This window comes from Sturnira hondurensis, unplaced genomic scaffold (genome assembly GCF_014824575.4).
Source record: "Sturnira hondurensis isolate 20B ecotype Veracruz unplaced genomic scaffold, ASM1482457v3 Scaffold0014854, whole genome shotgun sequence".
Taxonomy (NCBI): domain Eukaryota; kingdom Metazoa; phylum Chordata; class Mammalia; order Chiroptera; family Phyllostomidae; genus Sturnira; species Sturnira hondurensis.
Genome location: NW_028087485.1, coordinates 12,328,335 through 12,354,973, shown reverse-complemented (window position 1 = coordinate 12,354,973; position 26,639 = coordinate 12,328,335). Strand labels below are relative to the sequence as shown.

The window sequence follows — 26,639 nt, the reverse complement described above, 5'->3', positions numbered from 1 at the left end:
AAATGGGATCTCATCAAAATAAAAAGCTTCTGCGCAGCTAAAGAAAACAGCATTAAAATAAAAAGACAACCAACTGTATGGGAAAACATATTTGCCAATGATACCTCAGACAAAGGTTTAATCTCCAAAATATACAAAGAACTCACACGACTTCACTCTAAGAAGACAACTAACCCAATTAAAAAATGGGGAAAGGACTTGAACAGACACTTCTGCAAGGAGGACATACAGAGGATCCAGAGACACATGAAAAGATGCTCAATATCACTAGCTATCAGAGAGATGCAAATTAAAACTACAATGAGATACCACTTTACACCGGTGAGAATGGCTATCATAAACAAAGCAATAAACAACAAATGTTGGAGAGGGTGTGGGGAAAAGGGGACTCTAGTCCACTGTTGGTGGGATTGCAGACTGGTACAACCATTATGGAAAACAGTATGGAATTTTCTCAGAAAACCAAAATTGGACTTGCCTTTTGACCCAGCAATTCCACTGCTGGGATTATATCCTAAGAACCCTAAAACACCAATCCCAAAGAACCTATGCACCCTAATGTTCATAGCAGCACAATTTACAATAGCCAAGAGTTGGAAGCAACCTAGGTGCTCATCAGTAAATGAATGGATCAAAAAACTATGGTACATATACACAATGGAATTTTATGCTGCAGAAAGAAAGAAGAAGCTCCTACCTTTTGCAACTTCATGGATGGAACTGGAAAGCATTATGTTGAGTGAAATAAGCCAGGTGTTGAAGGACAAATACCATATGATCTCACGTTTAACAGGAAGCTAAACAACAACACAAACAAGCAGGCAAAATATAACCAAAGACACTGAAATAGAGAACAGGCTGACAGTGACCAGAGGGGAGAGGGGAGGGAATTTCAGGGGAAATAGGGGAGGGATTTAGAGGAACATATATAAAGGATACATGGACAACAACTGAGAAGGGTGGAAATGGGAGGGAGGGGGGAGCACGGGGGTGGGATGGGATGGGAGTAATAGACAGAAAACTGTACTTGAAAAATAATTAAATTAAATAAATAAATAAATAAAATTTTATGTCACTTATCTGCTTAATCCCCTTTGATAAAATCCAAACTCCCTCATACAAGGCCCTTTGCCCTTGCACCTACCTGATTTCTCTGGCCTTCTTCTATCCATGTGTCACACATGTTCCAGTGGTAACAGACTAATTCTAGTTGTCTGAATGTACCCTGTTGCTTCATAGACTTGTAAGGCCTTCTGTTATTCCTCCTATGTGGACCCCCTTCCTCTCTGTCACTACCGAGTATTCTTATTCACTTTTCTGGATTCACCCATATCTGTGCATATTCTAGGGAGCCTGTCTGCCTCTCTCTCTCCTGTTCCTTTAGGTATATAGCCTCTGTGCTTTCATAGTGCTCCATGCATTTCTCTTTTAGCACTGTTGAGTGTTTACTAGTCTATGTCTTCCAAAAAAACTGTAGATATGGTGATAGCCTCCTCTATCACTGTAATTTGGGGGCTTACACAGGGCTGGATACATCAGAGCCCATTAAGCTTTTGCCAATTAAATAGATAATTTAACATTTCCATGTTTCTCAGGAAAAAGTACAACCAAGCCAATATGCCACTATCAAAGTTTTAAGTGGGGATTAAACAAGATAATAGAGGACATTAATAATAAAGAGTAATACCACTTAGAGTATTCGTTATTTGCTTTTCCGCCCTGTGCCTTAATTTCTACACTTTTTAAGTCTAAAGTAATAATATCAAGCAAATATCTTCAGAAGATAAACTAGGGTAGAGAGAAGATTAAGAAATTTGGTTGTAAGCACTTCGATATGTCAGTTGCTGGCATAAAACTCAGGAGACCTAAGAATATCATATTTTCAAATATATAATGGTAAAAGTCATTGAATAATATAATTCATTTTTTGAGGAATACTGCAAATGTACTTTATTTTTACATGGAACCCTTGATTTGAAGATACTGAGAGGAAACTCCAGAGCTAAGATTTGGAAAAGATGAGAGGAGCTTAAGAAGGTTATATAACCATCAAAGTTGCTCAGAGAGGGGCATCCAACCCATGGCCCACGGGCTGCATGTGGCCCAGGATGGCTATGCATGCAATCCAACACAAAATTGTAAATTTACTTAAAACATTATTGGGGGCGGTGGAAGCAAGGGAGGGAGGTGGGTTTGGCTGGGGTCGGGGGCAGGTAATGGTGGGGGATAAATTGCAGACAACTGTAATTGAACAACAATAAAATAATTTAAGAAAACACTATAAGATTTTTTTGGTGATTAAGTGTCACAATGTATTTAATGTGTGGCCCAAGGCAACTCTTCTTCCACTGTGGCCTAGAGACACCAAAAGATTGGACACTCTATTTGGTTGTTCTCACAACAAAATTATACACCTTAAATATATACAATTTTTATTTGTCAATTAGACCTTGATAATTGATTAAATTGGGGGGGGGAGAGAGAAGGACCTAAAGTTATTTGTGTGGGAATCAAAATTGCCCAAGCTCATTTTTGCAGTAAAGAATCCCAAATAAAGTCCTAGTCTAGAGTATTCAAGTGGGTAACAAAGTTACCTGGTCAAAATATTCAGGTGAAGACCCCCAAATAATCTGGCCTGAATAATCTAGATAATAAATTAATCTAATAAGTTTGTATTCTCCAGTTCAGTTTGCCAGTGTAGATTTGGCCTGAGGGAGTTCTGAAGCAAGAGAAATAAGGATAAAATGAAGAATAGAGAGACAGATCATTGTCTCTGGGGAGCCCTGAGAAAAGGTAATGTGGATACTATAGCAGATGATACAGCCACGTGGAAGTAAGTTGGGGGCCCTCTCAGGACCCCTATACTGTGACTGAGGTGACCCTACCTCTCTCTACTGGAAGAGAAGGGACAGAAGTATGTGAGCAGGAGGCTTGGGTGCCCAACTGGCCTTACCACCCAAGGCTAAGAGAATAGGAATTGACTGTTTACTGAAATCTCATCTCTTCTTTGGAGTTCATATCCTGTCTTCTTCAGAAAACTTTGCCTAAATCAGCTTGTATGATTCAGAGTCAGTTTGTAGCAATTTAATACCTTATTAAATTGCATCTTATACTATCACCTTAGTAGGTTGTAAATGTCTTTAGGGCAGAAATCCTGTTTGGGGTTTAAAAAATGTCCACAATGCCTAGGGTAGGGTTAAGGATGTAATAAGTGTTCAGCAAGTAAGTGTCTAATGGTAAAGTTGAAAGGAAGGAACCACCGGGCTCCTGCAAGTTTCCTAAGCTTCTTTCTAACTTAGAGGAAGAATACCAGAGGCTATTGGGTTCCATTCCCACATTCTCAAATCAGAGAGCTGAGGTTCCCATAGTACATGGTATACTTTTCTCTGAAGAGTGCTATCCTAAATGCAAATGAAGTCTCAAAGCCCTACAAAGGACAACGGGGAAAGCACAGTCCCTGTAAATCCCCTTGGGGACCAGGCTCTTCTCCCTGAGTCCTCATCTGTGTGTGACTGTGCATGGTGGGGGAGGCAGTGGTGGGGTGGGAGGGCATCAGCAAGCGGGAGGAGAGAGACTCCACGCAGTGATTATGTGGAGGGGATTTGCTATGTCTCTTTTCCTCCCCCCACCCCTCTTTCTTTGTCCTCTTTCTCCGTGTCCCTCTCTTTGTCCCCTTTTCCTCGTCCCCTTCTTCTGCATTTGTCTGGGAGGATCCTGGAGTGTTCTTTTGATCGACTCAATCTTTCTCTGGCACTTGAGTTCTGATTGGCTGAAGGACTTAGAGGGGAAAAAAAACTTTAATTAAGTAGATAATCTCTTCTTTGGAACTTTGGCAGCTCCATTTCACCTCCCCTTAACTCTGTTTGGGATCGCTTACACACCAAGGAAGTTGGGGTTTGAGGAGAATTCCATCCCACTACCATTTTAGTCTCTGTCTCTCAAGGTTTCAGAATTTTTCTATCTCTGTTACTCCAGAGGATTATGTTGCTTATGAGGCTTTCTGTGTGCATTTTTCTTCTCACCTGTGTCCTCCAACTCATCCATACCTGGTAAGTAACCTGAAGCTTAGAATTAGGTATGTGCATGCATTATATGGGAGAGAGGTCATTTTCACTTCTAGGAATGTAGGGTGCTTTGGGATCTCTCCTAGGAAAAATTGTTTAAGGCAATAGGGCTCTTCCAAATCTATGACTGATTTCAGTAAGTCTCTGGACCCCTGCCAATAGAAGAATATTTGTGCTATTTATCACAAATATTCTAAGTGGTTTTGGGGGGGAAGACAGTAGTCCTTTTTACCAAATACTGATTTCAGCCTCACAAAGAAGAGGAAGGCGGCTCAGAGAAAGCTCTACGTGTGTTGAATCTGATCTTTGAGGTGAAGACAAAAATTCAGTGGGACCTTATTTTGCCTTGTCTGACTGGAATGTTTCAGGATATTCTAAGTAACAGCTCATATCGCTTCCTAGAGATTAAAAATTACCTCGAGCTCCTGAGTTGGTACTGGGTTAAAAAACATGTTGGAAATATGTTTTATTGTTGGAAAAAACATGTTGGAAAGATATTTTAGAAACCTAAACTTTTCTACAAATTCATTTAATTTACTTAACTTACAAATAATTCTAGTTGCTCAGAAAATCAGGTAAGGTGTGTGAAAATGCTTTGTAAACCAAACCCCCCTGCACAAATGATGGATGATATGATCACTTGCACTTAGCGCTTACAAACCACATAAAACCTCTATATGTGGAAAAGTTCATAAGCAAGTAGCAATAATATACAGATGTAAGATGTAGGAAATGCATGTTGCTAGGGTGTTTGGAGTTTTCCCTCAATTAAGATGTAAGCTCAGTCTCTCTCTTTATCAGTTTCCATTTTGACCATCTATTTAACCAGGATATGAATCCAAGTGCTACAAAAACTGTTGACAAAGCAAGAATAGAAATTTCTTTGCTGAAATCAGCTTCCTGTGCTAATTGAGAGCGTATTCTTATTATAAATAAGTATAGCCATCTTTATTAGGGAGTTGATAAGAAGTATGCCAAATTGATACAATGATTTGCCAGTTCATTCAATAATTAACATATCTAATTATAAACTGAACCAGCAAATAATTGGTCAGTTTTTAATTGGTATTTTAATTAAATATTTCATGTTCACAACAATCTCTCTTCTCTCCCCTCACGAGAACAAAAAGACAAAAGGGAGAAGAGACTATTTCAGAGCATTTCTACTGACGTTCATGGTATTCTTCAGCTGATTCAGTATCAGCAAAAGGGAAACACGAGATTCCTTCCCCCAGTCACCAGGGCAGGGTGAAGAATTGTTCTGTAAAAAAATACCTTTACTGTGTGTTCCTTCCCTGCTGGAGGAGGTCATGTTCATTTCATTCCGATATTGACACAGCCATGCTGAAAGGTGGCTGGGTTGCTTGTCTGTCCAAATTCAAGTGTCTGGATTCAAAAAGAAAGAAGAAAAAAGAGATGTGAAAGAAAGTTCTAATTTAAAAGCAGGGTTTAAGAACCCCTTCTCGCTTTGCCTGACTTTGAGGAGAAAATGTACAAATCAGTATAATGCAATTAAATTTTAATTGCATTTCCCCCATAAGCCCCAATTTGAGTTAAATATTTATACTTGGCCAAGAATCTGGTTTTGGTGGCATTTGAAAAGTGATTTTCAAATTTAACATTAAATCGTGATTATCCTTATAATGGAACTATCAGGGTTTTGCACAAGGTCATCTTTCCCTTTGTGCCACGCAGAGAAATTTGACCAACGGCAGCCTTTCAGATGTGTCTCTTGGTGCTTCATTATCAGCCTTTTATGTGAGGACCTCAAAAGCATTTAACAAATAGAGAACCACAATTTCTGCTTGGCTGTTCAATTGTAGGCTGCCTGAAATTACTGTCTAAAAGAGTCCATCAACAGAAATTCCTGGGCTTGAAAAGGAGAGGGTGAAAATGACATGCGCCAGCAATACACAGTTTTACGAGGAATCTCAGTGCAAAATAATTGGGAAAAAAGCATTCTCCACAGTTCGGGAGCTTTTTGAAAGAATTACCCTTTAGTAACTTGAGAAAAATCTTTTGTTTTTCTTAATTCTTAATGGCTGCTCCCTGCCTCCCCACAAAAAAAAAAGAGTATGAGAAAGCATGATTGCAGCCAAGCAAATGGCCATGGTTATAATAGTGACCAGAGATGAAGCAATTCGACTTTCCACCTTCCATATGGAATGAATGGACCTAGAACATGTTTTTCTTTCACTATTTCCTTCATTTGACTCTAAATAATGTCTCATAATAATACCAGGCCTTGCCCAGTTCTATCCACCACTCTCTCTTCCCTTCTTGCTCTCTCTCTCTTTCTCACCTCAGCTCAGTCACCAAATCAGAAAGATGCGCTGGGACACAGAGGCCAGCAGAGGCTCTGCTCGCATTCCTTAACAGGGATCACTACCCTTAGTCTTCTCCAAAGGGTTTAAACAGGGTTTAAGGGTTTAATCAGTTTCTTTTCTGCAGCAGAGCAAGAATTTATTTGGAATCTATGTGTTTTAAAGCAGCTTTTGAAATACATCATCCCTTGGTTCTCTACATTTGTGTTTGTAGAGTAACCTGCTATGGCTGTTGAAATTTCACCCCATGATGACGTGCAAAACCCCTGGTTAGCAGAGGCTGCAGTTCTCATGGGAGTGGGGGCCAGGGGGCAACTTTGAATCCATGTTCTCACCAAGCATCATCAATAGTTAAAATTATTTTCTGCATGTATGTGCAACAATTTTTTCAAATGTATACTATGACTAGTAAAATACACACTAACTGAAAAATCATTGAATTCATAGTAATTTGTGGTCCTATTACATTCTTGTTAAGTTTTCCCCACTAACAGGTATGAAAAGAACAAGGGCAGTCAAGTGGGGATCCACTAAGCTTGTCACACGGGAAAGGAATTCTCATCCTCACAGAGCCAGAGAATCTCTGAAGTTAGGGAAATTAATTCAGGAGGGAGAAATTGCTTTGGAATATGGAATGTAATATGCCAATAAAAGATTCACATACCCAATAGCTTCCCTGATCAATAAAGAAAAGTTCTTAGTCCATAAAAGCAAAAGTGGGGATTTGTGGAGTAACTGAGCAGGGTTAGGTTAGTAGCTGCCATGTAGAAAGTCCTGGGGGCCTAAGACACGTTGCCACTCTCAGTTCCCAGTTTTGTCGTTGGTTTTCGCAACAACTTGAGACCTAAGTTCTTCCTTTCAGTGCTCCTGTTTCTCCTGCTATGAGAGGAGACTCTTCGTTACAGTTTTTCTTAGGAAACCAGTTTGTGTAAGTGATGAGGGGGAGGCCCTGCAGAGCATCTGTGTGTGTGTGTGTGTGTGTGTGTGTGTGTGTGTGTGTGTGTGGTTTAACATGACACAAAGAAGGGTCTCCTTTTTGTGATATTATACAAAGGTACATGGGATAATTTTTTTTTTAAAAAAAAAGGACCAGGAGAAAAGGAGTTGCCATCCAAACCCTCTCTCTTCCAGGGAAGGAGTTTACTCCTTCCCTTCTACCCAGCTGGGACAGTTGGTTTAGTGCTGCCCTATATTGGGCAATGCTAGTCTCTCTTGGAATTGTTAATAAAATCCTGTTTTTATTTTCTGGGCTCCATTTACTCTTTCCATTTCCATTAGAGATAGAGGAGAACTCAGAGGACTTAGAAAAAGCAGTCAGTACAATTTTACTTAGGATAAACCTTTACTTTTTCAGAAGGCAGATGTTTTTTCCTAGGTAAAAGATCAGGCTGGGTTAGCAGTTGGGGGAAACTCTGAGCTCGATTCATGTTTGACATACACCTACTCTCTGAGAGCCTCTTGAAAGAAACTATCATCCACTCTGGACACACTCTCTAGGTTCATTATAAGCCAAATTTTTATGGTCTGTTTTTCTCGGTCCTTATCATAGGCCCTTGTTATTGATTATATCTTCTCTCTATATGCTTCTTAGGTCAGAGTTTTCTCCAGGACATGAGAAATCAGACCATAAGGGAATCATTTAAACTCACTATTATCCAGTCAGTCCAAGTTCACTTTCCTTCACAGGTTGTTTTGCCAATGTCAGCGTGCTCCAGTACCAGCACAGACTGAGGCTGTGTTCCAGTAGTCTGAGTAGACCCTGTAAGTTGGCCAACAGTTCAGTGTTTCTATGCAGCTCTGTAGATGACATTCTTGTGTTTTCCAGGCCAAGCTGAAACCATCCTGTATAAGGAAGAATTTCCCCTTCATTCAAAGCTGTAATTCTGTAATTCTCCCATATATGCAACTAGATATAGACAACAATTGTATTTTTAATAAATATTTTAACACCCACCCCCATAATTAACTTTTTCTACCATAAATCTCAGTCCTTTTCCTTCACTCAGGCTCTTCAAGTTCACTGTATCAGACTTTGAAGGTTCTACTCCATAACAAAACCCATGATAATAAATAGCAAACCTAATACTGGCCGTATTGTCCTGTCTGGTATTTCTTCATCTTAATCTGAGGTGTCTGGTAGAGCCCATATTGCATAGATTATTGCTTCAGGAGTATCCTGTTCTTTAATTTTATATTACAGAAAATTTATTTTCTTTTTCACAAACAAAGAGAACAGCATATATAATCAACCCCCATAATTCTGTCTCAACAATTACCCCTTGGTTAATTTTGCTTCATGTATACTTTCTGTAGCATTTCCAACTACATGTATTCTCTCCATATAAATCTTCCAAATACTGCCATGGTTCAAAATAAGAGAAAGAGACATAGGAAAAGGAATGCCCTATCCCATGTCTGAGAGACCTAGGACCAGTAATTAGAGTGAGTCTTGGGGGATAGCATATAGATATGATGCCCCTGGGATGAAAAATCAAGAACACAAATGAGCAAAAAGAATTCATTCAAATACATATTTGAGTTTATCTTTGTTGGTGCTGTGGTTAGTTAACAAAGGCAACAGAAATTGATAGTTGGATCAGATTAAGGAGAGGACATTTTTACCATCCATCAGATTTAGTTCCATTATGTAGTGAAAACAGGTACCAAAGTACCAAAGTCTGCCAATTTTCCTACCTTGAACTGTTCACCTACTTGTTTTATAGGGCAGTCCTTAGAGTCACGATGTACACCTACCCTCTTGATCCTGACATAAACCGGTATTGCATCCGTCAATGCAGTTAAGAATGTGAAGACTTTCTAAATTCTGTACCACAGGGACAAGGTAACAAGATCAGAAAACAAAACAAAATGCTCTGCTTCCATTATAATCCTGGATGAGGTTCCTGCAACCTCAGGCTTTCTGGGAACAGTGTCTGGAGCTGTTCCTAAGCAGCTTTTACTTAGAGACCACAGAACAGAGAATGAGTACAGCTTATTCTCAGTTAGAGTCCTCATTTAAATGCTAAGTGCTGAAGTGTTTTGTTTTGTTTTTTGTAGTTCAGTGTTTCTCAGCAGAGTTTGCTACAATACATAAAGAAAGAAGGAAATGAGGACAAGAAAGGACAATCTCTCTCTATAAAACATTTCACTTTCAGAGGAAAAGATTATCCCTTGAAAATTTGTGATGTGCCTGGGAAAGAATCAGCTGGAGATTGTTTTGTAGATATCCATGATACACAGTTGTCCTGAAGGCTGTTATATGGTCTTTGTCAGTAATTATTTGTCAAGGGTTGGATTTGAGATAATGTGGGGTTTTAATATAAAATTTTTAAATTATATTTTATTGATTGTGCTATTTCAGTTTTTCTCCCTTTGCCCTCCTCCACCCAGCACCCCAATTCCCTCAGGCAATCCCCACACCATTATTCATGTCCATGGGTCATGTATAGGTTCTTTGGCTACTTCATTTATATACTGTACTTTACATTCCCATGGCTATTCTTTAACTACCTTTTTGTACTTCTTAATCCCCTCACCTCCTTACCCATTCTCCCACACCCCCCTCCTGTCTGGCAACTATCAAAACACTCTCCATATCCATGATTCTGTCTCTGTTCTTCTTGTTTCCTTAGTTTGTTTTTTAGATTCAATGTTGATATATACTTATTTATTGCCATTTTACTGTTCATAGTTTTGATCTTCTTTATCTTAAGTAAGTTCCTTTAATATTTCATATAATAATTGTTTAGTGATAATAAACTCCTTCAGTTTTTTCTTGTCAGGGAAGCTCTTTATCTGCCCTTCGATTCTAAATGAGAGCTTTGCTGGGTAGAACAGTTTTGGCTGTAGGCCTCTGCTTTTCATGACTGAATATTTCTTGCCAATCCCTTCTAGCCTGCAAAGTTTCTTTTGAGAAATCAGCTGAGAGTCTCATGGGAACTCCTTTGTAGGTAACTAACTGTTTTTCTCTTGCTGCTTTTAAGATTCTCTTTTTATCTTTAACCTTTGGCATTTTAATTATGATGTGTCTTATAGTGGGTCTCTTTGCGTGATTTTGGTTTTGGACTCTCTGTGCTTCCTGGACTTATATATCTATTTCCTTTATCACATTAGGGAAGTTTTCTTTCATTATATTAACAAATAGATTTCCAATCTATTGTTCTTCCTCTTTCTTTCTGGCACCCCTATGATGTGAATGTTGGAATGCTTGAAGTTATCCCAGAGGCTGTTTACCTTATCCTCATTTTGGGCGGTTCTTTTTTCTTCTTGCTGTTCTGATTGGTAATTTTTTTCTTCTTCACATTCGAAATCACTGATCTGATTCTCAACTTCATCCATTCCACTGTTGTTTCCCTGTAAATTGTTCTTTATTTCAACTAGTGTGTGCTTCATTTCTGACTGGATCTTTTTTATGCTGTTGAGGTTCTCACTAAGTTCCTTGATCATCCTTATAGCAGTGTTTTGAACTCTGCATCTGATTGATTGCTTATCTCCATTTTGTTAGTTTCTTCTCTGGAGTTTTGATCCGTTCTTTCATTTGGACTATGTTTCTTTGTTTTCTCATTTTGGCAGGTTCCCTGTGTTTGTTTCTATGTTTTAGGTAGAGATGCTATGACTTCCTGTCTTAGTAGCATGCCCTAATGCAGTACCTGTCCTGTAGGGTACTGGACAGTGCCATAGCCTATCACCCAAGCCGGGTACTTAAGTTGCACCCTTTGTGTGGGGTGAGTTCACCTTCCTCTTTAGTTGAGCCTCAATTGCTGTTGGCAGGTCAATGGGAGGGATTTACCCAAGCCAGTCAGCTGCAAGGACTGGCTGTGACTGACCACTGACCACCAACCTCTGCCCTCTGTGGAGGATCAGCTGTGCAGGGGCAGAGTGATTGATGGTGATTTGACATGGTCTGTAGCTGTCCACTGGGTGTGTAGGGTCTGGAGCTTCCTGGGTGCTTCAGGCCAAGGTCATCCCCCACCTATGTTCTACCCGGGGCCACTCTGCATGAGATATAAAACAGTCTGAGATGGCTGCTACTTGTGCTGAGTTTGGAGATTCCCAGGTGAAGCCAGGCTGTGAATCTAGGCTGGCTGCTGCTAGTGCCAGGCCTGGGCCACTTAGCCTAGGGGGCTTACTGAGGCCAGCTGTTGCTTATTTGATAGGGTTCAGGAAGTTGTGAAGCAGGAGCCAAGACCAGTCACTCATATGGAGAAGACATAGTTAACAATTTGGATGGGCGTTTAAGTTGGGTGAGACAGAGTCTCAGAGGATCTCCAGGAGGCAGCAATAAATGTTAGCCAGGTAGATGGAGTCTCAGATATGGGCCCTCTTGCTGCTCTGTGGATCTTTTAGGGGAGGGCTCAGGAAAGTGACAATGGCCTCCATCTACTTTTCTGTCTGGGAGAAAGCTCTTCCTCAGCTCCTGCCTTGATGCCAGACACTTCAGTTCCTCCCTGTATGCCACTGGTACCTCTCAAGCTGCTACCCCAGTGCTGGAGCTCAGGGAGTGAGTATGAGTAAGTCCTTGTATGTGTTCTTTAAGGGAAACTGCTTGGGGCTCCATACGTTTCTTCCACTAATTAAGTCCTTGCTGGTTTTTGCAGCCAGAAGTTATGGGGACTTATCTTCCTGGCACTGGAACCCTGAGCTAGTAGGCCTGGTGTGGGGTTGGAACCCCTCACTACTGAAATATCTCTCCTGAATTTTTATCCACCATACATGGATGTAGGACCAGCCTGTTCCATTCTGTGTCCCTCTTACTAGTCTGGATGAATGTGGTTTCTTTAATTCTGTAGTTGTCATACTTCCATTAAACTATATTTCTGACTGTTCTAGGTGATGGTTGTTCCATATTTTAGTTGTAATTTTCATAAGGTTGTGTGAAGAGGCGAGCCTTGTTTACCTATGTGGCCACCTTGATTGGAAGTTTAATATAAATTTTAATATAAAGACTGCTACCAAGCCCTGGCTGGTGTAGCTCAGTGGATTGAGTGCGGGCCTGCGAACCACATGATTGCAGTTCCATTCCCAGTCAGGGTAGATGCCTGGGTTGCAGGCAAGTTCCCAGCAGGGGACTCACTAGAGGCAACCATACATTGATATTTCTCCCTTTCTCTACTTCCTTTCCCTCTAAAGATAAATAAATAAAATCTTTAAAAAAAAAGACTGCTACCAAAATGGCTTGTATGAGTTTTAAAAATATATTTTAGGGAATTGCCTTATAATATAGAAAATTTACATTTATTAAAAATAATATGAATTATTAATAAGGCTGAATTCCCTTTGAAGAAACAGGTGGAGTTTAAATCAGTGAAATAGCTATGGGAAGATGACCAGAACCTGTACATTCCTTAATTTTTCCTTTTATGTGCTTCTTGAAAAAACTTTCTCTTGGCCTCAATCTTCACTGCATTTCTCTCTTTCTTTTTAATGTCATCCATTCTCCTTCACTGAGTCTACACGAGCTGCTTTCATTTTGTATCTGTTCACACACCGTGTCTGGTTTCTGTTCCATTGCTCTGCCGAAGTAGATCTCCCCTACGATAATCACCTTTGTTCCCTATTGACACTTTTAAAAAAAGACTATTTATTTATTTTTAGAGAGAGGGAAGGGCGAGAGAGAGAGGAAGAGAAACATCAATGTGTGGTTGCCGCTCATGTGGCTCGCACTAGGGACCTGGCCAGCAACCCAGGCATGTGCTCTGACTAGGAATCCAACCAGCAACCCTTTGGTTTGCAGGCTGCTGCTCAATCCACTGAGCTGCACCAGCCAGGGCAAATTTTTTGAAAGATTTTATTTATTTATTTTTTTAGAGAGGGAAAAGGAGGGAGAAAGAGAGAGAAACATCAGTGTGTGGTTGCCTCTCGCACACCCTCTACTGGGGACCTGGCCCACAACCCAGGAGTGTGCCCTAGACTGGGAATCAAACAAGGGACCCTTTGGTTTGCAGGCTGGCACTCAATCCAGTGAGCCACACCAGTCACGCCCTCTTAAAAAATGTTCAGTAGGAAAAATTTGTCTTTCAACTTCTGAATACTTTTCTTCCCTACAAGACTTCATATATCTTGTGACTTTTACTTCCTAATCCTCTCCCTAGCTAAACAGGAAAGAGTTTGACTTCAATTATTTATGCTTTACAAAAGATAAGAATGATCTGTTCACCCTTGAAAAACATTTGCATTTTTAAGCTTAACTCTTCTAATTGTACAGTGAATTGTACCTAGCTTAAATATACTTGGGTATTGTCAGAGAGGGTAGTAAACATTTTGGACCCATGGGATATTATTTCAAAGTGATCAATAAGGCCTGCCTTTTCTGCCATTGTGTGTGTAAATATTGGTGCATATGTGTTCTATGGGTCATATGTTGTAGCAGATAAGAGAAAATCACAAGGAAACTGATTTGGAAAGAGCTGTGTTTGGGCTGTCTGGGCCCAGGTATCTTGTGAGTTCCATGAGGTGAAGAGTTGGCTGCCAGGCATTCATTCTAAGAAAAAGTTGCTTCACTGGAACACCTTGCTATAGCTCCAGGAAGTTCCTGTATCTGTGGTCCCTCCCCTTAATGTTTTACCCCTTCCCCCTGTACTCTCTCTGTGCCAGATCTCCAGAGGGAGATGTGTATCTACAGCCATTCACCACTTCCATTTTCCTCTGGGCCATCACCCCACATTATAACAATTACATGGTCTCTCCTGAAGTAGGCCAACTACAGCTTCACAACTCAGAGACTTTTTAGGGACCTAAGGCTACAGAGAAACCAAACCTGTTTGTTATTCAAAGATTTGTGAGGACAGTGGAGAGGGGGAGAACAAAGGGAGGGGTCAGAAGGCTTTGGCATGGAAGTCTTGGGCAATAAGAGGAAAATACCAAATTTTGGACATTCGTATGCAGAACTTTGCTTTTTTAAAAAAAATATGCGTGGGGGAGGAAAAAGGGGAATCCTAACTGAAGTTTCAGTCACATCAAACATTGGGATTCAAATGTATCCGGGCAAACGAGGCAAACTAGGGCAGCTGGCCTGCAAGAAGCTTGCCGAATGAGACTTAGCACTATCCTGGGAACGAATTCCCATTTTGAGGGCAGAGGGAGTGTGGCACACAGACGTGGTCCAGGAACAAGTCCTGGTCATGCAAGGGGAGAGGGAAGTCTGGAGATAGCATGGTGCTTGGCATTCCTGGCCCATCTGTATCACCAGCTCTACAGAATTAGGTGTGTGTTCTCACCATGGTGGCTAAGCTGTTGACCATACAATGTGATTGCCACAGACCACCTCATGGGCTGAGCTACTTTGGTGAACTGCCCCCAAACAGGGGGAAATGGTTGAAACATTGGACAGTGGTTTAAACCTCTCCTCCACCATTAGACATTACTGACAGAGAATGGGAATTAGTAATTTTTTGTGAACTTCTGAAGGTAATAAAATAGTAATAAATAATGATTCAAAGTGTCTTCAGATAATGGTATCAGATAAAGAGAAGCATTGAAAGTCAGAGGGAAATAAATATAGATAATAAATGTTAAATAAAAAAAGACAAACAAAAAAACCTTGATGATTTTCTAAAAGCTTAAAGAGAAGTAGTGGCGGCATTTGTATGCGGGTTGATGCAAAGCCCTTCTCCTCCTGCCCCAGCTCCCTGCAAAAAAGCAGTGACCAGACAGATTATAGAACAGGCAATTGTTTAGAAGATGGTATAGCCTATGTGAGAAGCTGCAAAATGTTGAAAGCTGCAGGTGTTTGAAAGGCTATAGAAAAAGTTTCCCTAGATCAGGAAACTTTGCACAGTGGTTCAATTATGGCTATTTCATAGATGCTGTGTTGTTGCAAGGTTAGAAGATCCTTAGAGCAGATGCAAAGGGAAAATGACGGATGGTGCACAGGGCCGTGCATCAAAACTACTAATGCATGTGCATCTGTTGTTTAGTTGGAAAGGTATTTAGTAATGAAGAGACTAGCAAAGATCTAGACACACAATGAGAGGGAAAAAAAGTTATTGATACTCGGAGAGGAGCTGTGGCAGAGAATGGTGAAGACAAGGACAAAAGGACTTGTCTGCCCAGCCTAGGTGGGAGTGAAAGGAGAAGCTACTCACAGGAAACATTACTGTGAGAGCTCAGAATGAGAGAGAAAGATCCAATAGCTCTTGCAAATTCCTATTATTGGTAAATTAACTCGGGAGAATAATGATATGGCATTAAAAACTTGAAGAAAAAGTATAGACCAAAGAATAAATTAAAGACTTCATGACCGATGACAAAAGTGTGGAGGTGGTCTAAGAATGTAAAATAATAGCAATGGCATTAAAGGCTTCTGTGAGTGGTGGGAGGTAGCATATTTCCTAGAAGACTGATAGACCTTAGACAAAGACTCACAATCCTTATAGGTACATACTCCAGCCCCTCAAAAATATTTTATTCCAGACTTATGGCCAAGATGGAGGCATAGGTAGACACACTGTGCCTCCTCACATAACCAAAATAAGGACAACAAAAATTTAGAAACAAGAAAACAACCAGTACTGACAGAAAATTGAACTGTATGTAAGTATGACAACCAAGGAGTTAAAATAGACACATTTATCCAGATCAGTAGGAGGAGAGGAGTGGGGTGGTTGGGTGGAGAGGACTCTCAGCAAAGTGGCAGTAGGTGGATCCAGTGAGGTGGCAGATTGTGGAAGGGTTTGGCGTACAAGGCAGTTGGAAGACCTGGCGGTCCCACATTTGTGTGCAGATAAACCAGGCAAAACTGGGGAGCAAGACAGACCTTGCAACCCAGGGTACCCAGCAAGGGGAAATAAAGTCTCAAAACACTGATTGAAAACACCTGTTGGGGTTGAGGTTCTGGGAGAGAGCCCCCGCCTCCCAGGAGAGTGCGCTGGAGAGAACCACAGGGTCCTAGAATGTACAAAAGCCCACCCACCTGGGAATCAGCACTAGAAGGGCCCAGTTTGCTTGGGGGAAGTGGCAGAAGTGACTGAAATCCAGCAGAGAGCGGAGCAAGCGCCATTATTCCCTCTTGGATCCCTCCCCCACATACAGCATCACAACCCAGGGACTGAGTTAGCTCTTCTGGGTGAACATCTAAGGCTCCACCCCTCATATGTAACAGGTACATTACGACAAAAAAAAATGGCCCAAATGAAAGAATAGATCAAAACTCTGGAAATAACACAACTAAGCAATGAAGAGATAGTCAACCTATAAGATGCACAGCTCAAAGCACTGGTGATCAGGATGCTCACAGAATTGGTTGATTTTGGTCACAAATTAGATGAAAAAATGAAGGCTATGCTAAGTGAAATAAAAGAAAATGTACAGAAACCAAAAGTGATGGAAAGGAAACTGGGACTCAAATCAGTGGAGTGGACTGGAAGGAAGAAAAAAACAACCAAACAGAAAACAATGAAGAAACAATAATTCAAAAAAAATAAGAAGAGGCTTAGGAACCTCCAGGACATCTTTAAACATTCCAACATCCGAATTATAAAGGTACCTGAAAAAGAAGAGGAAGAGCAACAAGTGGAAAAGTTATTTGAACAAATAATGAAGGAGAACTTCCCTAATCTGGCAAAGAAAGCTGAGAGTCCCAAAGACGTTGGACCCAAAGAGGAACACACCAAGGCACATCATAATTACATTACCCAGGATTCAAATGAAGGAGAGAATCCTAGAAGCAGCAAGAGATAAGGGGACAGTCACCTACAAAGGACTTCCCATCAGACTGTCAGCTGATTTCTCAAAAGAGACCTTACAGGCAAGAAGGGGCTGGAAAGAAATATTCCAAGTCATGAAATCCCAAAACCTACATCCAAGATACCTCTATCCAGCAAAGCTTTCATTTAGAATGGAAAGGCAGATAAAGCACTTCTCAGATAAGGTCAAGTTAAAGGAGTTCATCATCACCAAGCCCTTATTATATGGAATGTTAAAGGGACTTATTTAAGAAAAAGAAGATTAAAAAAACATGTACAATAAAATGATAGCAAACTCACAACTATTAACAACCACGCCTCAAACAAAAACAGACTAAGCAAACAACTAGAACAGGAACAGAACCACAGAAATGGAGATCACATGTAGGGTTAGCATCAGGGGAGTGGGAGGAGGAGAGAGAGGGAGAAGGTACAGAGAATAAGCAGCATAGACGGTAGGTAGAAAATAGACAGGGGTGGGGCAAGAATAGTATGGGCAATGTAGAAGCTAAAGAACTTATGACACATGGACATGAACTAAAGGCAGGGAATGTGGGTGGGAGGGGGTGTGCAGAGTGGAGGGAAGTGAAGGGGGCAAATGGGACAATTGTAATGGCATAATCAATAAACTATATTAAAAATATTTTATTCCTCGTGTGGGGGATATGGGCATGAGCTGGTAGCTGTGATTGCCAGAACATTCCACACTACCACGGAAAGCTGCAGGGTAGGAAACAGACCCCTGAGTCTAGTGCTCAGCACAGAAACCCAGCCTCTCAAGGCAGTGACCAGTGAGAGCATTGAGAGCCACCAAAACCAGAAGATGTTCCGTCCAGGTATGAAAGGAAAGAATGTCCACCAACAACAGTTTCTGGAGCTGAGAGGCCTAGGAATCTTCGTGTTGAATAAACTCCCCAGAGGATTCTCATGCACTCTATACAATAATCCTTTTGGATTCATTTTCAAATGCCCACACTCGTCCATTTGCCAAATCTCCAGCACTCCAGATTATATACGTATGTAACTTTTAATTTTTATATCGTTATAAATTTGCATAAGGTTACAAAGAAACGCACAGGAAAGTTCCATGTCCAGGTACTACAGTAGGAGCTGGGAGGGGCACAGAGATAATCAAGGCAGCCCCTACTCACAGTCAAGTATCAGGGAGTAAAGGGAAAGCTTACTATGAGGCAGGAAAAAGTTGCTATGAAGCTTCAGGAAAAGCTGACTGTAGTTTTTGAGCTAGATACTTACTTAAGAATATGTAGGGTTTTAACATAGTAGCTCTATCGAGATATAATTAATACACTACAAAATTCACCCTTTGAAAGTGTACAAACCAATGTAGTTTAATATATGCACAAACTTATGCAATTCTCACCACTGTCCATTTTAGACCATTCCCACTCCCCTAAAAAGAGACCCCACACCCATTAGGAGTCACTTCTCATCCCCCTCCCTTCAGTCCCTGGCATTGCTGATCTACTCCCCGTTTGTACAGAATTGCCTGTTCTGTATATTTTTTAGTGGATAGAATCATACAACTTATGGCTTTTTGTGTCTGGTTTCTTTCATTAAGAATGATATTTTTTTTAAAGATTTTATTTATTTTTAGAAAAAGTGAGGGGGAAAAACATCAGTTTGTGGTTATCTCTCATGTGTGCCCTTCCCCCACCCCCAAATGGGGACCTGGCCTGCAACCCAGGCATGTGCCCTGACTGGGAATTGAACTGGCAACTCTTGGTTCACAGGCCCGTGCTCAATCCACTGATCTACACCAGCCAGGAAGAGAATGGTATTTTCAAGGTTCATCTATGTTGTAGCATGTATTGGTACTTCATTCTTTTGGGGGGCCAAATAATATTCTGTCGCATAGATATAATACATTTTATTAATGTTTTCATCAGTTGATATACTTTTTAGTCACTTTTATTTGGAGCTATTATGAATAATGTTGCTATGAATATTCATGTACAAGTTTTTACTGGACATGTGTTTTTAATTCTCTTCAGTATATACTTGGTAACTCCATGCTTAACCTTTCGAGGAACTGCCAGACTGTTCTCCAAAGTAGCTGCACCATTTCACAATCCCACCAGCAATGCACGAAGGTTCTGATTTCCCCAACATTATTGTCTTTTTTGTTTTAGCTTAGTGGGTGTGAATTCTTGTTGGACTTCCCTGATGATTAATGATTTTCAGCATCATATCATGCACTTATTGGCCATTTGTTTATCTTCTTTGAAGAAATGCCTATTCATGTCCTTTGGCAGTTTTTATTTGAGCTGTAAGTGCTCTTTGTATATCCTGAAAGTGTCTCACCAGATATATGCCTCGAAATATTGTCTCCCGTTCCGTGGGTTGTCTTTTTCACTTTCTCTTTTGGTGCCTTTGGAAGCACAAAAGTTTTTAATTTTGATGAAGTCCTGTTTATCATTGTTTTCTTTGGTCACCTGTGGTTTTGGCATCATATTTACAAAAAAGCATTGCCTGACCCCAGATCATGAAATCTCACTACCTGTATTTTCTTCTAAGAGTTGTATAGTTTCAGCTCCTACATTTAGGTATACGATCTATTTTTGACTTAATTTTTGTATATGGTGTGAGGCATTAGTTCAGTTTTTGCCTGTGGATATCCAGTTGTTCTAGCACCAAATACCAAGAGTAGGCAATGTATAAGAGGACAGCACATCGAAGGCACAGAGGCATAAGTGTGTGGGTGTCCAGGAATAGCAACGGGTCCAGTTTGACTAGAGGATTGAACAAGTAGGGATATTTCATGGGAAATGAGGCTGGAGAGGTATGCATGGTCAGATTATGCAGTGCCTTGAGTGCAAGAGTTGGAGAACGAAGATTCTTCATGAGGGTGACATCAGCATTAGGCTTACAGAAGGTTGATTGAGCTGCAGACTGAATATACAATGGTTCAAATATGTCTGTAAATAACTCAGGGGTTACCAACACAAGTCAATTTGCAAGAATATTGTCCAAATAAAGCTAATGGCCATATCTTATGGCAGGTGCTCAATTAAATCCGACTGGTTAATCAATTGAACTAGACCAGTGTGTCATACAAATCTTTACATATTGTAGGGCCTTTGAGGAAAGAAGAATCTTCTAGCATTCTGCCCAACACTCCCTGCGATTCCAACCTAGTATCCTCTCACAGGAAGTCACTTCATCTGGGCTCGTGGCAAAGTTTTCTCCTTTGTCTGCCACGTGATTTTTGGGTTTTTGTTGTGCTTTCTTTCTTGGTACCATCTGTCCTGGGGAATGGGAACTAGCCTCTGTCTTGCCTGGTAATATCCAAGGGTCTTTGAAAGTTATTACTAACATGAAGAATGCCCTCCTGCCCTGTCTGGTGTGGTTCAGTGGATTGAGCACCAGCCTGCAAACCAAAGGGTCACCAGTTCAATTCCCAGTCAAGGGATATGCCTGGGTTGTGAGCCAAGTTGTGTCCCCGGTATGGGGCATGTGAGAGTCAACCACGCATTGATGTTTCTCGCACTCTCTCCTTCCCTTTCCCTCTCTCTAAAAATAAATAAATATATTTTTAAAAAAGAATACCCTCCTGGAAGAATACCCTCCAGAGCAAGTCAGGCACCCTTCTCTGAGGCAAAGGGCCTGTTTGACTCCTCTGATGATAGTCTTCCAGGATCAGAAATTTATCTGCAAACCCATAATGGCTTTAGCCATTGTGAATTCATTCAAATTGTTTTGAAAGTATTATTGTTCTTTGCTGGTATTACCACCCCCAAGAGAATAGTACTCTTCAGTCAACTTAATTTTCCCTGCCAAGCTTTAAAAAGCGGCCTTTAGTTTTGCTAGACTATATAGTCTTTTATGATTTTCTAAAACTCTATTAAATTTCCTTCCGAATCTTTTTCATCTTCTCTCACATGGCAGCCTCCCAGTTTATAATACTGTCTTTCAAAACCCAACCACATTTTAGGTGCTGTGTGTGTTTTGTATGAAGAGAGTCAGCCAACTCTTTAGACCCCTGACAGGAAACTGAACTTTCTCAGTCTCTTCAGTCTCCCGTCTGCTTTCTGAAGATTGCCAGCATCTCGTCGGCCTTTGCGATCCCAGGGTACACTAGCTTTCGTGGAACAATACTTAATGATTCCCACGTTACTTTCTTCCATGACAGTGGGAAAAGAAAGATAACAATTGGTAATATATCAGTATCTGGTAATGTATCAATGCCTATTCTGAAATCCATTTGCCAAATCTCTGGCATTCCAGATTGTGCATGTATGCGTTGAATTTTTTATTTTTATATAATTATAGATTGGCAGATGCTTGCAAAGGCATGTGGAGGGAAGTCCCACAGAAACCTCCCCACAGTGTTAACTAATGATAGTATAATATTTATAAAGTTTATTCAATCACCAGTTTTACAAACACTCATAGCTGTGTGTGTGTGTGTGTGTGTGTGTGTGTGTAGCTCAGTGCAGTTTTGCCACATGGAAAGCTTCAAGTAACGACACCACAGTCGAGATACTTAACTCTGTCATCACGAGACTCTGAGGTGTTATCCCTTTATAGCCACACTCCTCCCTTATGCCTAACCTCTGGGAACTACAAATGTATTCTCCAGCTCCATAATTATGTACTTCACGATGGTTCCATAAGTGAAATCATGCAGTATATATCCTTTTGAGACGGACTTTGACCACCCAGTATAATTTCTTTGCGGTTCATTCAAGTTGTTGTGTGTGTGTATCAGTTGTCCATTACTTTTCATCGCTGAGTAGTATGCCGTGGTGTGGACGCACCGCTGTTATTTTAACGACTCACACTTTGAAGGACATTTAGACAGTTTCAAATTTTGCGTTATTATGACTAAAGTTGCTAAGAGCATCTAAGTACAAGATCCTGAGTAAAAATAAGTCTCCATTTTTCAGGGATAACTGCCCAAGTGTAGAATGGCTAAGACATAGGACCAGTCCATTTTAAGTTTTGAAAGGAGCAGCCAAACTATTTTCTAGAGTCAGATTATTTGTTTTTGAAATTTAATTATGACTCAACCCCTAGCAAGAGAGTCTACTGTTGACCTCTTTCTGATCAGAGAACTATCCTTCTCAAAGCCCAGTGGAGTCAGACAGACCTGGATTCAAATCCTGTTCAATCACTTATTACCTGGGTGACTAATATACTTTTTGAGCCTCAGATTCTCTGTTTGAAGAATAGGGATAGCGATGCCCTTAATAGGAAGGATTTGACAAGATCAACACGTAAAACACAGAGAGCAAAGCATCTGGTGCATAGCAGTGAGTTAGTGCTGGCTCTTCCTAACTGTGGTAAGACAATGACCAAATGCGACTCCCAGCATTTTTGGTATTTGAAATTTTAAGGAAGCCTAATACTAATTCCTTTTGTACATATTCTTTTTTTTTTATCAAGTAAGTTGCATAATTTTCCTTGGCAAACACATTTTTCCTTTCTTACTATAAATTCTATCTTTCGAAGTGATCCTTACAATTCCTGGCAGCAGAAATGAGCTGGTGCGTCTCCATTATGCTCTGTGGTTTTTCTCTCTTCCAGGTCAGTGAACAATTTCCTGATGACTGGTCCAAAGGTAAGAAAAAACTTCCTCTGGTTTGTTTGGATTTCACTAATCCTAGCATCTTGATTACATGCCAATTTCTTTTCATTATATCCACACCTTTTATTATAGCTACTATAGACAGAAAAACTGTGCATAGAGGGAGTTAGTGACACACCCCAAACCACACAGCAGATTAGTGTCAGAGCCAGGACAAGAACTCAGGAGTATCGATTGTGAATTTATTCCCAGAATTTCTGGAGCCGGAAAAGCCAACAGCCTTTCAGTGTCAGGCTGTGGCCACAAAACCTGCTCAGCGCAGTGATGGGATGCAGTTTCCTACTTTTGAAACACTGGCATTATATTGCACTATCTCTAAGGACATTTCCAGTTCCAAAATGTTATTTTCTGAGATTGTTATGGGATGAAAACACCTGAAAAATCATGAATTATGTAATTTGGGATCCCTGTGGAGAGGCAGCATAGTAGAGTGAATAAAGTCAGGTCTAGTGTCTGACAAAATTGAATTTCATTCCTACTTCTACTGTTTTCTGTATGTGCAGACCTTGGGCCAATTGCTTTACTTCACCTCCCTGAGCCTCAGATTCCTAATCGATAAAATGGTTTCTGTTCCACAAGGTTATTTGTGATGTAAAATGGGACAGCATGTTTAAAGTGCTTACGCTGTCATTATTTTGGGGGGCAGGAAAAGAGGGACTTAGCCACTTTAGGGCAAATGTCTCCCCAGTCCAGCTGCGGTGAGCCTGAGCTCTGACCCCTGGTCCCTGCAGGCGTACCTGATCTACTCCAGCAGCGTGGCGGCTGGCGCGCAGAGTGGTATTGAAGAGTGCAAATACCAGTTCGCCTGGGACCGCTGGAACTGCCCCGAGAGAGCCCTGCAGCTGTCCAGCCACGGCGGCCTTCGCAGTGGTAAGGAAAGCCTCGGCCACAGCTCCCTGGACCCCCTAGCCACAGGTTAGAGCCCCCTTCCAGGGATGGTCCTTGCTCCTCTGCACTCCAACTCCTCACATGCTCTTTACTCTCAGGCCATCTGCCTCACGGGGACCTTCTCTGTTCCACCTCCAGCTCCTCTTTCCTACCTAGAGAGTTTTTTTCTTTCTCCCCCAACACCCTCACTGCCCAACAAATGGACCCTCCCTCACCCCCAGTCCTGTATCATCTTCGGCCTCCCAGCTGGCTAAAGGCTTCCTCACAATATAAATAACATCAGGAGGTAGGTAGAGGTCCTATTCCTGGCTCCTTTTATTCCCTTCCTTCAGCAGGCTCAGCAGAGAGGCACAGGCAAGTGGGAACAGGTTTGGAGACCAGGTTCCCATGGAGAAGACAGAGTGGCCAGGACAGTAATAAGGGCTGCCAGTCAGAGGTTCTTTTCAGAACTAGCCGGCACAGGCCTCTTAGGAGGATGGGTTCTTGATCATCTCCTCCCCCATTTCTACCTCAGGCTCCTTCCCACCTAAATCCTTTACAACCAGGTACATCAATGAAAATGGAGCCACCTAATCATAAAGTGTATGCCTTGAAAAGATGGGAGGGGAGAAAAGCAGGGCTGAGACCAGGTCCGGAGTGGACCCTGGAAGACAGTAGGGTCCATTATCAAGGAGGGGAAAATAGGACGGGGCTGGGAAAGAAGAGGATGATGGTTGTATTAAAGGGAGGCAGCATGACTGGTATTTCTTTGGGTCGCAACTCCTCCCTCTAACTCCCCCAATTTTTGGTTCCCGCCAGCGAATCGGGAGACAGCATTTGTACACGCCATCAGTTCTGCCGGAGTCATGTACACTCTGACTAGAAACTGCAGCCTCGGGGATTTTGACAACTGTGGCTGTGATGACTCCCGCAACGGGCAACTGGGTGAGTGGTGTCGATACTGAGGGGGGAGGGGGGAGGGGGGGGCAGGCCAGTAAAGTTCACTTAAACAATGAAAAACTTGGAGGGTAACTGGGTGGGGAGAAGAGTTGTATTCTTCTAAAGTTGAGGGGAATCAGGGCGAACCCAGTGGAGCTGAATCCTACCTTGTGAAACTAGGTTACATGTAGCGTGGATGCTCCGTCTCCTACTGAGTGTTTTTCTTACTTCAAAGGAAAAACATTCCCCGCGGATTCAACCCAGTCGTTCTGCAGAACATATCGGGGACGTCCTTCCATGTTGCCTGCCTCTGTTGCCTTTCCACTCTTCAATTGTCCTAACTAATCCTATGTGCCCTCCGACTCAACTTCCAACTTAGTTTTTCCTCATTATTCAATTGCTCTTTTCTCTCCCTCTCAATGCTCGCGCTTTCCTCACCTTTTTCCAGGCCATTTTGTCCCTTCCGGAAGTCCGTCGCTGGCGGTACGGGCACACACTCTGCCCAAAGGCCTGAAACTCCTTGCATAGAGGGCGCACCTGCACCTCGTAAAGAATCCACTCGGCAATTACTTATGTCACGAAGGCCTGAGCATGGGATTGGCCGGACGTGGGCGCGTAAAAGTGGCAAAAACAAATCTAGGCTGAAACTAATCTGGAGACAGGGCACTCACTTAACTTTAATCTTTCCCCATCTCAGAGCTCCCAAACCCAATTAGAAACAGCTGCCTAGGAGGTTCTGCACTGCCTGCTCAACGACCTTTCCTTCACCTTCACTTTTCCAGGGGGTCAAGGCTGGCTGTGGGGAGGCTGTAGTGACAACGTGGGCTTTGGAGAGGCAATATCCAAACAGTTCGTGGATGCCCTGGAGACGGGACAGGATGCCCGGGCAGCCATGAACCTGCACAATAACGAGGCCGGCCGCAAGGTGAGTCCTACAGCCCTTTGAGGTTAGGCAGCTCGCTCCATCTACTACCACCCCTAGGTGAGGACAACTCTTCACTTCATTTAAAGGTTTGGAAAAACGATGTACTAAAGCGATGCAGACTAGCTAGACACCTTGCGACCCTCCAAAGGCAGAAGAGACACCCCACGCGCTCAACCACTGGTTTGCTCACTTCTCTCTCCCTAGGCGGTGAAAGGCACCATGAAACGCACTTGTAAGTGCCACGGCGTGTCTGGCAGCTGCACCACGCAGACTTGCTGGCTGCAGCTGCCTGAGTTCCGCGAGGTGGGCGCGCACCTGAAGGAGAAGTACCATGCAGCTCTCAAGGTGGACCTGCTGCAAGGTGCTGGCAACAGCGCGGCCGGCCGCGGCGCCATCGCCGACACCTTCCGCTCCATCTCCACGCGGGAGCTGGTGCATTTGGAGGACTCCCCAGATTACTGCCTGGAGAACAAAACTCTAGGCCTGCTGGGCACGGAAGGCCGAGAGTGCCTGCGGCGCGGGCGGGCCCTGGGCCGCTGGGAGCGTCGCAGCTGCCGCCGGCTCTGCGGAGATTGCGGGCTGGCGGTAGAGGAGCGCCGTGCGGAGACCGTGTCTAGCTGCAACTGCAAGTTCCACTGGTGCTGCGCTGTCCGATGCGAGCAGTGCCGCCGGCGAGTCACCAAGTACTTCTGTAGCCGCGCGGAGCGGCCACGTGGGGGCGCGGTGTACAAATCCTCGAGAAAACCCTAAGGGTCTCCTCTCCCCACTCCTTTCCCCTTTGTCCTTGGCTTCCTTTAGAGACCCCAGTAATAGAGGAACCTAGGGAACGCGGATCCCGCACTCTCAAGTCCAGGGATCCTGAGAGGATGCAATCTTCCGAGTTTGTCACTTTCCACCCTATTTCCCCAGTTCTGCTGTACTCTCCTGGAGATGTCTGAATCATCTCTCAGCCCACACTCGACACGTGAGACCTCTCTGAGATTTTGAGCTATTGATCTTCTTCGGACGAGGATGAGAACAGGCGTTCCTCCACCCCTTCCTAGTTACCTAACGCCGGACTTGGCCTATGGAGCCTTAGGAACAGGATATACAAGGCCCGCCTGGGTAAAGCCTTGGCTTTTCTCTTTTGCCCATTTTCTCACCGCCCTCCCCTCCCCAGCCCCCATTTTCTGCTGCCATGTCTCTATCACGGATGCATCTTCCTTCTGCAGAGCCACTCCTGTGCTTCTG

At 42.4% G+C, this 26,639-nt stretch overlaps 2 protein-coding genes across 2 annotated transcripts in view; one reads left to right on the top strand and one right to left on the bottom strand.

The window, feature by feature from the left end:
* Positions 1–5,345: 5,345 nt before the first annotated feature.
* SEC31B (SEC31 homolog B, COPII component) overlaps positions 5,346–26,639 on the bottom strand; it is a 60,301-nt gene continuing 39,007 nt past the window's right edge. Inside the window, exon 27 of the mRNA XM_037064160.1 lies at positions 5,346–5,450. Within this exon, the coding sequence (XP_036920055.1) occupies positions 5,379–5,450 (72 nt within the window). The 3' untranslated portion in view covers positions 5,346–5,378. The remainder of the gene's footprint in view (positions 5,451–26,639) is intronic.
* WNT8B (Wnt family member 8B) lies at positions 22,616–26,443 on the top strand. The gene is made up of 5 exons (XM_037064162.1): positions 22,616–22,651; positions 23,410–23,548; positions 24,365–24,490; positions 25,267–25,409; positions 25,614–26,443. Exons 1-5 carry the CDS (start codon positions 22,637–22,639, stop codon positions 26,157–26,159), a joined length of 969 nt encoding a protein of 322 aa, XP_036920057.1. The 5' UTR covers positions 22,616–22,636; the 3' UTR covers positions 26,160–26,443.